General features: G+C 47.6%; 1 protein-coding gene across 1 annotated transcript; it reads left to right on the forward strand.

The window, feature by feature from the left end:
- Window positions 1-1,563: 1,563 nt before the first annotated feature.
- LOC311205457 (lymphocyte antigen 6E-like) lies at window positions 1,564-7,657 on the forward strand (the record flags this gene model as incomplete). The annotated part of the gene is made up of 3 exons (XM_084279888.1): window positions 1,564-1,615; window positions 6,129-6,248; window positions 7,449-7,657. 3 exons carry the CDS (start codon window positions 1,564-1,566, stop codon window positions 7,655-7,657), a joined length of 381 nt encoding a protein of 126 aa, XP_084136014.1.
- Between the last annotated feature and the right edge of the window lie 4,049 nt (window positions 7,658-11,706).

Consider the following 11,706-nt stretch of genomic DNA (forward strand, 5'->3'; position numbering starts at 1 on the left):
CACTGCCTGGCATGGAAGGTGCCAGCTTCTGTTTTCCACCTGCCTGGTGCCTTACAAAGGCATTGGCCTTGTGAAGCCAAACAACACCCCTCCTTTGAGCTTTCTTGGTTAATTACCACCTCTGTTCCAATTGAGTTTCATGCTCTACCTATTGAGAAAGCAAAGATTTCCTTGCCTTAGTCACCCAGGTCTCCATACTAACAATATTTATACATCCAATTTAGAGGTGTTGGAAAGAGTTACATCACCTCCAGAACTGGGCACGTCTTTCTGATGAGATAATGAGTGTAGGTGGGTCCTATTGGAAGCTCAAATATTTAATGGGAGATGGAAATCTGAGTAACTTTGAGGCTAAGAAAAAAAGGGGAGTGAAACAGATGGAGAGCAGCAAGGGGCAGAGTCACTGGCAGGGGCTTGGGGCGTGCAGGTTGCTCCTGCAGCTCTGAATGTCACGTGAAATGGATCCAGCTGGACCATTTCTGGGAGCGTGCCTCCCTCCCCATGACTAGATGGCAGAAAGGCAATGATGGGAGGAAAAGACAGCAGCAACCAGAAGAAGATGGGAAAGATTCTGATTTTATATGGTGAGACATGATAAAAAAGGAGGAACATGGAGCACCATATGGAAACCCAATGGAGTTGCTCCTATTTGGCATTTTCACATGATTTTGGCTGGCTTATTTATTTTTTCTCCCAACTTTAATGAGTTGATATCCTTAATCAGGCAATTCCTCATTCTCTAGAACTGATTTTTTGGGTTTTTTGGTTTTTTTTTTCCTTCCTGACATTTATTTTTCTGCAATTTGCAAAAAAAAATAATTCACAGCTTGTTCAACGTGATGGGGGTGGGTGTTATTTCTATTTTTTAATTTAAGGGGCCATTTTCCTTGCCCAGTGGAATTCGTTCTGTAAGAAGGTAACGTTTTCCCCTCATATAAAATATGCAATTTTTGAACAGCAACATTGATGGTTTTGAACTGCAGGCTTAAAAAAGGCCCACAAGAAAGTGATGCCTGGTCCCTTATGAAATGCAGTGGAAGGGGAGTGCTCTTGTGATCTAGCTGCACTCACAATCCTGAGAGACGTTTTGCAGAGGTTTCAATCCCAATTTCAATTTCAAATTCAACCCATTTCCATAGGCACTAAAACAGTGTGTGAGGACAGGATCTTATAGCCTGAGACCCAAGCTGTCCTGGAAAAAGAAGCAAAACCAAAACCCCCATTCCTCTCCTCACGTGGGCACTGCTTTGTTTTTGTGTTTTGCTTCTCCTACACTTACCCAGAATTAGAAACTGTTGCATACTTCATACCAGATGAACAAGCTGCATTGTGAAACATCTAGGAAAAGAAGTGTGTGTGTGTGTGGGGGGAGAACATACACCTCTTTAGGCTTCTAATGTAACATACTTTCCCATACAGACGCTGACATGTTATCCTACATTACCCACATCTGACACAGCAACCCTGTAATTATTAGCCTAGCAGCAAAGCAAACATTGCAGAGGTATAAAACCTGCCCTGGGTGACTCCTGCTTGTTTTGGAAGCTGCAAGATCTATAAAGGATGAAGTCGGCTCTTCTTGTCCTGCTCGGCGTAGCCCTGTGCATGGAGAGTGGTGAGTCTCCAAGGATTGCTTTGCACTACCAAGACTCCCAGGGTTGGAGCCATTATCTTTGACTCCATGTCCACTATCCATGTCTTCGATATTGCAGGATGAGAAGGGGGTTTTGCATGGTAAAGCTGAAGGGTCATTAGACTCTAGAGAATATTCCAGTTCTCAGGATAAGAAACCAGGGGATATATCTTTCCAGAAGTTGGAAGAATGCTGAGAAAATGAGGTGGGGGGTGAGATACCCACCTCACCTGACTCATGCAGTCCCAGCCCAGAACTTGGAGTGGCTCAGTGTAGGCTTCTGAGAGCTCTTGGTGCAGCTCTGTGAGAAGATGGGTTAGTTGAGGGATACATAGAGCTGAACGAGCAGAGGGCAATATGCACAATAAAGCTGCAAATTTGACATATAGCTAATTACAGCCTGATTATTACTTTTTCACTTGCTTGTTTATTGGTTGCAATTACATATCATCATTACCTAAATTGGTAGAGAGATGGTCATGCCACAAGGAGATGCAATTCTAGCTCCCATCTCTTTCTTGCACCTTGTTGCTTTGAGGTGAAACTTGCTGATGTTGATCCCAAGACAGGGATGGAGATATAGAGTCCCATTCTCATTCTGATAACCAGATGGGGATTTTTTTGGGTAAGGGAACCTGCACTTTAACTCTGCTTGGTTGGGCAAGAGCGAAGAACCACTAGTCTGGAAGATGCTCCCATTTACACAGGGGTGTATTTGTGGTCAGGCAAGGAGGGAAATAGTTGATTTCCTCAGCTTGGGGGGGATGTGGAGGGGTTGCCTTATTGAAAAATGAATCTTTCCCAGGCTCTGCTGTAGGGCTTTACCTGCAAATTACTGGCCATTCTGGTGCTGGTTTAGCACAGCATTTATAGTCACACTTAATTTGAGGCTGTAAATGTTCTTACTGTGGGACTTCACAAGCTTTTAAACTTGGCATGTGCTAAGTCATTGTGCTCAAAGGGGTAGAGAAAGTTGAGGGCAATAAAATGTTCCTTTCCTGCAGCTTATCAACTGTAATAACATTTTTTTTTTTAAGAGTTCATGTAATGAGACAGCAAACTTACCAAAGCAGTTGGTGAAAATTAACACATATGCAGCACTACTTTGCTGTGTGATCTAGCCAGAAGGCTGGTTGCTGTTCCAATTAATCCTGAACCTGCCTGATTTTCACAGTGTAAATCCTGCTTCTGCTGGTGCTTCCATTTGGTAATGCCTTACAGGTGGACATTGCTTACCTGGGTGACTGGGATTGTTCCCATGAAGACCTTCCTTGAGGAATGTCCTTTTTCCCTTAGAGCAGACATCTTGCTAGGCACAGGCAGGAGATCTCCAAAACAGAGAGGGTTTCAGCCTCCTGGTTTAAGCCTCAAAACCTGGCTTAACCCCAGGTTTGCATCCTGAGTGCAGCACATGCCTAAAGTGGTCCATACCCCACTTAGCCCTCATTGCAATAGATACCTCAACAGACACAATCAAAACAGAAGTGGTTTTCAGTAGCATGAGCAGTTGCTCCTAGAGGAACAGAGGATCAAAATTGTCCCTATCTGACTTCAGGGTCTTGATTTGAGCCACCCAGTTAGGAGCCCACGTGCTTCCAGGAGTCCTCTATAAAAATAGGTGAGTGAGAGAGGAACCTCAACCTTTGCAGAAAGAGAGGTTGGCAAAATCACCCCTGAAGGGCTCTTGGCCCCTCCCCTGGCTAGAAGGGTATCAGGGCAACTGGGCTTTGAAATTTGCAGCTTTGGGAGGTTGGGATGAAGCAGGACTTGGGCATGCAACAAAGGCCACTCTTCCCTGCATAGATTCAGGAAGTCTTTCTTGGAATGATCTTGATTAAAGAAGCTGCATTAATTAAGGCCTAAAATGAGCTGCACGACTGGAAAACCCAGTTGTGTTCATTAAAGAATATAATGGGTTACATATCTGGAAAACCCAGTTTGGGGACTCTGCTCTAGTGTACGGGTTATTCTGGGATGAAAAAGGTACTTCCCGGAGGAGTGGAGCAGAAATGTGCCTATGTCAGGTTTCACAAGAGAGGAGAATGCAGCCACTCCACTTTGAGTGGCCCAAAGGAGGGTCCCAGGCTTGAAAAAAAAGAAGAAAAATGGGAAAATGTGAGGTGTGATGTCAAGAGAACACTGAATGAAAGAGCAGGACAGCCAAGAGGCTTCAAAGATGGAAATCACCAGGATGACCAAAGCAGGAAGCAAATTGCAATAGTCTCGGGATCAAGTCAGAGCCAGCTGGGTGCCACCTTCAAGGCTTTTGAAATCATAAGGTTGTGGAGCAAGGGGGCAAAGGGAGGTGGGATCTGAGTCACTACAAGCCCAGCTGCACAGACTCTGTGTCCTCTGCTAGCTGCTCTTCAGTGACACACAACAGAGGGAGAATGGGAACGGTGGGGACTACAGAACCCAAGAAGAAAGTGAAGGTCAGTGCTGCACGGCCATGGAAAGGGAGAAGGTGCTGTTAGCTGGAGTGGGAAGAGAAGACAGCTCCTAGAGAGGCAGAGAAGGATGAAGAGTGCCCTAAAAAGGACTTTTGTGGTTTCTTATGAAATAGTGAGCCTGGTCACCTGGGATCATGGTCTGAGGTGGGGCCAGGTGTGGACTAGTAGGACACGAAGGAGCAGAGAGCCTGTTTGGGCAAGATAAACTTGTCCAAGGTGAAACAAGGGCAGCAATGAGGTTGGTACATTGCTGCCAAAGGCACTAACAAGGGCATGGAAGCTTAAGAAAGGGAGAAGAAGAGTGGTGGAGATGAAAAGCAAGGAAGGGAAAGCTGAAGGTCAGTGCTGGTACAAAAATAAGATGGATATTTACTGGCCATAGATAGGGATATCCTGGAAATGGGAATAAGTTGAATCCCCAATGGATGACATTACTGCAGCAGTGTTTGCTCCAGATAAACAGATGAGCAGGAAATTCCCCTTATCATGCAAGGAAACCTTCCCCAAGGATCTCTGCTATGAATGACTGCTTTAGCCTGCTTGAGTGCAAGCTGTTTCCATCAGCACAGGGCTTTGCAGATGCACAGTGGTACAGATGTACACATTTTGTAGTGCTGGGCAGTCATCACCCCACAGATGGCTGGAAAAAAGGAGTCTGCTGCAGCCAAGGGGGTGGTTTGCTGAGCTCTGTCTTCTGCAAGTCCAGGATTGCCCAGGAGAGCTCTGAAAATGAATCAGCCCCATGTAAGCATCCATCTCCCCAGTAAACACTGAGTTGCAGATCTAGGTCACTTGGCCCTGATTGGAGATATGTTGTGGGGGCATGCAGCAAAAAAAATCATGCCTGGTACAGCCAGGGTTACTCTTGGGTGTGTCTTTTCCTTCTTGTATTTGAAAATATTTTAAACATAATTCACTGTAATAGAATCTTTAAGGTTGGAAAAGACTTTCATTCTAAGATCATCATGTCCAACTGTCTGTCCAATACCACCCTGTCAACTAAACCATGTCCTGGAGTGTCACATCTACATGTTTTTTGAAGCCCTCCAGGGATGGTGACTCTACCACCTCTCTGGGCAGCCTGTTCCAATGCCACAGTGAAGAAATTTTTCCTAATATTCAATCTAAACCTCTCCTGATGCGATATGAGACCATTTCTTCTCTTCCTATTGCCTGGGAGAAGAGACCAAGCCCCACCTCACTACAACCTCCTTTCAGAGAGTGATAAGGTCTGCACTCAGCCTCCTCTTCTCCAGGCTAGACATCCCCAGTTCCTTCAACACCCATCAGACTTGTACCTCAGACCATCTCCATTGCCCTTCTCTGGACATGCTCCAGCACCTCAATGTCCTTCTTGTAGTGAAGGGCTTTAGACATAAACACAGCACTCACCAGTGCCCAGTACAGAGGGATTGTCACTTCCCTGGCTCTGCTAGCCACACTATTTCTGACACAAGCCAGGATGTCGTTGGCCTTCTTGGCCACCTGGGCACACTGCTGGTTAATGTTCACCTCCCTGTCAACCAACGTGCTCAGGTCCTTTTCTGGCAGGCAACTGGTGTCATTTCTGCTGAGCTGTTGGTGTGTGTGATCTGAGGAAGGGTGTGTAGGCCAGGTCTCTTCAGATGACTTGATGAGGGTGAGTGTGAGCAGGAATCAGCTGTTCTCTTTTGATACAAGGACCAGTGGTCACAGACTAGAGCTTGGAGGAGGCAGGTTGGAAAGAAAGCACAAGGTCTTGTTCCATGCTGCAGGTGGTAAAATACTGTGGAGATCTTTCCAAAAGCACACTTCAGGTGCCAGATGTTTAAATGAATTCCAGGAAGTATCTGGAAGGAAGATCCCTTGAGGGCTACTAAATGAGCAAACCACATCAGCATCAGGAATCTGAGCTTAAAGTCCAGGAGAGTTTCTGTGGCCAAGTTTCATTCACTCAGGAGGTGGCTGCTGGGCTGGCAGATCCTCCATCTGGAGCAGCACAGGGTTATGTGCCCTTACAGATATTTCTAGAGGTGATTGATGGGTGTTGTGTGCTTCTTTTGCAGCCTTCTCCTTGACATGTTTCACCTGCAAAGATGCATATTCCAACCTCCACTGCCTCAGTACAACCACGTGCTCTGACCACGAGAAGTACTGTCTCACAACTTATTCTACCACTGGACTTGGTAAGTGTGAAGCTTTTCTAAGGCTTTGGTGACTAGAAGGGGCTCAGGTTAGGCTGACCACAGAGCCTCCACCCACTGTGAGGTGTGGTGGAAGAATTAATGAGGCTCACAGCACACTGAAATCAAATCTTGCAACAGGTGGGAAGTCAGCACAGCCCATCTCTATTGCAGTGTATTGGAACAATACAGTTAAAACACAATCAGGAAAGGGAGATGTTGGAAAGGAGAGGATTGTCTCATCTCCAAGCTCAGGAGGGGGTGGAACTGGAAAGGGCCAGGTACTGTGGAAGGAGCAATCCCAGGGCATGGCGATGATGGTGTCTTACCATCTTCATATAATTGCAGACTGGTTTGAGTTAAAAGGGACCTCAGAGACCACCTAGTTCCAACCCCCTGCCACAGGTAGGGACACCCTTCTCTAGTCCAGGTTGCCCAAAGCCCCATCCAATCTGGCCTTGAACACTGCCAGGGAAGGAGCATCTGGAGCAACTCCGGGCAACCTGTGCCAGGGCCTCACCACTCTCACAGTAAAGAAGAGATCACAGAATCATGGGGGTTGGAAGGGACCTCCAGAGATCATCAAGTCCAACCCCCTGCCAAAGCAGGGTCCCTAGGACAGGTCACACAGGGAGACATCCAGATGGGGCTGGAATATCTCCAGAGAAGGAGACTCCACACCACCTGGGCAGCCTGTCCCAGGGCTCCCTCACCCTCCCTGGGAAGAAGTTCTTCCCCAGATTGGTGTGGAACTTCCTGTGCTCCAACTTGAGCCCATCACCCCTTGTTCTTTCCCCACAGACAATGAGAAGAGGCTGCCCATGTCCCCCTGTGTCCCACCCTTCAGCTATTGATACCCATTGATCAGATCCCCTCTCAGGCTTCTTCTCTCCAGGTTGAACAGCCCCAGCTCACTCAGCCTTTCCTCGTAGGAGAGATGTCCAAATTCTTGCCCTAGGTTGCACTCAGCTGGTCCTGAAAACAATGCAGGATTTGTAAAGCTTGGAGATGTTCTCCATAGGCCACATATACAGAAATAATGATGCAGTCTGACCAAGCCCCATGGGGAAACAACAGCATTAAGTACAGAACAACGTATTCCCTGCTGAGTATTGCACAACCAGTCCATCACTGACACCTCTAAAAAACAGACAAGACAAAATACCTGACTTTTCATCCTGTTTTCTCCCTCTCCCACTTCAGGCAACGACCGTAACCAGCGTATTAACAAGAGATGTTCTGCCTTTTGTCCAACGATTGACCTGAATATTGGCATAGCTGGTGTTGCTACCAGCTGCTGTGAGACCTCCTTATGCAACATCAGCGGTGCCAGCAGTGTGAAAACCAGCTACACTGTGATAACTCTGGGCATCTTGGCCAGTCTTGCTTGCATCCTGAGGCTGGGCTTCTAAAGGGGCTGGTGGGGAGGGATAAAGGAGCTTCTTGGCCTTGTATTGCAAGGAATCAAACTCTCATAGAATCATAGAATCATAGAATGGGTCTGGGTTGGAAGGGACCCCAAGGATCACAGAGTTCCAACCCCCCCTGCCACAGGCAGGGACACCAACCTCCAGGCCTGGAGCTACACAAGGTTGCCCAGGGCCCCAGCCAACCTGGCCTTGAACACCTCCAGGGATGGGGCATCCACCACCTCTCTGGGCAGCCTGTTCCAGCCCCTCACCACTCTCTCTGTAAAAAACTTCCCCCTAATATCTAATTTAAACCTTCCCTCCTTCAGCTTCACTCCATCCCCCTCTTCCTGCCAGTCTCTGCCCTTTGAACAAGCTGATTCCCCTCCTGTTCCTCTGCTCCCTTCAGGGACTGGAAGGCTGCAATGAGGTCCCCCCAGGCTGAACCAGCCCAGCTCCCTCAGCTGTACAGTGTGACTGTTTCCCTATTTCTCCTACCTGGAAAGTCACACTCCATCAGCAAATAATTTTGCTCATTCCGAGCTCTGAAGATAATCCCTAAGAATACAGCCCTACCTCAAAACGGTGTTTGGAAGAGAAGGGCATGATGTGGAGACCGACACATGCAGAAGGGCACCCTATAGTCACCATCTTTTCTACTATTGGCCTTTTTAAAACTCCATGCATTTTTTTCCCCTTCATTTTTTTCCCCTTCATTTTTTTCCCCTTCATTTTTTTCCCCTTCATTTTTTTCCCTGCCATTCTCTTGTGCCATTTTCCCCTTTCTACCATTTTCTGCCCTGTATCATTTTGCTCTGAGGAAGCCTTTGATATTGTAGTTGTTAAACAGAAAGCAGGCACAATAAATGGTTATTTTATTCTATTGTGTGGCTCTGTGGTATGGCACATCGGGCGCAGCAGTTGGATGCATCCATGTTAGCAGGAACAAAAGCAGAGACATTAGTCTGCAAGTTGAATTGAAAGAATCATAGAATCATAGACTGGTCTGGGTTGGAAGGGACCCCAAGGATCACAGAGCTCCAACCCCCCTGCCACAGGCAGGGACACCAACTTCCAAGCCTGGATCTACACAAGGTTGCCCCATCCAACCTGGCCTTGAACACCTCCAGGGATGGGGCACCCACCCCCTCTCTGGGCAGCCTGTGGTGTAATATATTGCAATTGCTTTGAATCACTTCAGGAAACCTCTCCCCAATTTTTGTGGGGGTTATTTTCCTGGATTGGCAGAATTGTCATGTTGTGACTTCATTCCAGAGTAAACTGCATTCTATTTAACTTGCTTTCAACTCCTCTTCTGGGTCAACTGGCTGAAAGGAAAGGGCTGTTGAGCTCTCCAGCAGGCAAACAGAGGGGATAAGGTGGAACCCAACATGAAGAGATCTTGAGCTCCAAGTGTCCTTTAAACTGATTAAAGATCATCCAGAGGAAATTGCTTTATAAGCATTACGGATTCTTTTGAAAGGGGAGAAAAGTATCTTGCATGGTGCTTAAAGGAAAATCAGCAGAAAAGACAGCCAGTTTCTACCATGGAAATTTCATCTATAACAAAATATTAACCTTGAAAAGAAATCTTTCCTGTTTGCTAGTCAAGTTTCCTATCAGGGTTAAAACTGGAGGAACTCATTCCCCTGCACTGCCCTTCCTTGTGGCTAATCTTAGCTGGGAATGAAAGATTTGCTCACTCAGACCCTTCTGAAGTGAGTCACAGGAGGCTGAAATGTTTTCTCCTGAGCTGAAGAAGCTCTCCACTAGGATTGCTCCACAAAGACTTCCCAGTGTAATTAGTTGGGTGCAGCTCACCCAGCTTGTTTTCTCTCCAGAGACTCAGTGCATAGGGAGGGCAGATCCATGCTTTGGCCACTCTGCTGGGTATTTGCCAAGAGCAGAGGAGTAACAACACTCAGATGGATTTTTATAGCAGGCTTGCCAAGAAACTGTGGTCTTATGGCTCCAGCTCCCCCCAACCTGCTCCTGCCCCTTCTTGTCCATCCTTCCTCCCTTCCACATCCAATTCCCAGCCATGCACTCCCTGGTTGCTTTCTCTCCCAGCCTTCCTCATTGGCTTCTTCATCCAGTCTTAGTCTGGGCTTTACCTCCAACCTCCTGATAAGAGGCTCAGCTCAATTTTTCTCCCCAGTGCAAATGCAAGGTTGGCTAAGGATACTCCATCTTTAGCTGTGAGACTCTCCACTGTCCCCATGGTTTCTATGGCTCTGCCATCCCACAGTGGAGCTAGCTCCATTTTTCCTTCAAATCCACTCTTCTCACATAGAATCATAGAATCATAGAATGGTCTGGGTTGGAAGGGACCCCAAGGATCATAGAGCTCCAACCCCCCTGCCACAGGCAGGGACACCAACCTCCAGGCCTGGAGCTACACAAGGCTGCCCAGGGCCCCATCCAACCTGGCCTTGGACACCTCCAGGGACGGGGCATCCACCACCTCTCTGGGCAGCCTGTTCCAGCCCCTCACCACTCTCTCTGTAAAAAACTTCCCCCTAATCTAATCTAAACCTTCCCTCCTTCAGCTTTAGTCCATTCCCCCTTGTCCTGCCAGTCTCTGCTCTTTTAAAAAGTTGAATCCCCTCCTGCCTATAAGCTCCTTTCAGGGACTGGAAGGCTGCAATGAGGTCCCCCCACAGCCTTTTCTTCTCCAGGCTGAACAAGCCCAGTTCCCTCAGCCTCTCTTTGTAGGGCAGGTGCTCCAGCCCTCTAATCATCCTTGTGGCCCTCCTCTGAACCCTCTCCAACAGTTCCACATCCATCTCACCTTCCTTTCTTCCCCTCCTGACAGATTTATTCAAGTAGCACACACATTTGAACACCTTGAGTGAGCACAGAACTGTTCTGTGGCCTTGGATGGCCATACTCTGCCCCACACCTGGGCACTAAGGTGGCAACAACTGAGCAAGTAGTCTTCAGCTTTTGCTTTCCATAAGTTTAGGATTTCTTAGGGACTTTTCTTGTTGGCACAGGCAAAGGTCAAGCTACAGCCCCAGGACTTATCCTGCTGAGCCTGTGAATACAGACCTGCTCTTGCATACAGGTTTAAAATAAGGTAACATCTTGTGCTACCTGAGCTTGGCACATGCCTCTGTTTTGGGCTGGGAGGCAACCTGGCACATGAAGGAAGGTATCCAAATGTGCAAGCAAAGGGCGTGAAGGCATGTGGTGGGGTCATGTTTCTGCCACTGAGAGTTTCATGGTCTGCTTATGGCTTTTCCATAGGGAAGTTATGAACAGCACTGGGAAGCCAGGAGTCCCATTCCTAAGGGAGAAGGTCCACCCATGGGCCTTCTTTCAGCTTGCCTGGTTTCTCCCTGATCCCCTAGGTACTGTGTTCCCTCCTGCCCTGAAACACAACAAACCCATGTGAGCCAAAAGTTGACTCACATCTCAAGTTACATAAAAGGGTCCTTATCTGGAGGTGGGAACAGCAACTGCCCTGAGGCACAGGAGGTCCTAAAACCATGAAAGCTCCCTTAATGAACCTTAGCAATGGGTGTTGTGTAAGAGGAGACTCCTCTCTGCCAGCCTTCCTGGGAAATCCTGATGTGACATCTCCCACGCAGATGCTGCTGCCTAATTCCACATCCCTCCTCCCTAGGTTTCTTATTTGTTGGCTGCATACTCCTTGCATGACAGTGGCAAGCTGCCCTGCAGAGACATCTGGGATGCCTGGAGGGTGCTCAGGAAGAAAATGGGCATCTCAGTTCAAATAGTTTGGATGGCTCCTGGGAGGTGTCTGGCTCACTCTGTGTGGATTACCTAAGAGCTCAGTTTTAGTTGCTCTGACTCAATGCACCAGGACCTGAATCAGCCAAGGGGGCCTTGCCCTGCCTAAATTAGACATCTGGAGGTGGTGGTTTAACTTTGGCCCCTTTTATCCCTCATTCAGCCCTTTATCACTACTGATTCTGAAGGACTATTGCTTTCCTCAAATAATTTGGCTGTCTTTCCTCACTTTTCCTTCCTCCCCTTTCTCTCTGCTTGTTTTCTCAGATCTGATCATCACCCAGTGAGCTGATGAC

Source organism: Gallinula chloropus (assembly GCF_964237585.1).
Source record: "Gallinula chloropus genome assembly, chromosome: 2".
Classification (NCBI taxonomy): domain Eukaryota; kingdom Metazoa; phylum Chordata; class Aves; order Gruiformes; family Rallidae; genus Gallinula; species Gallinula chloropus.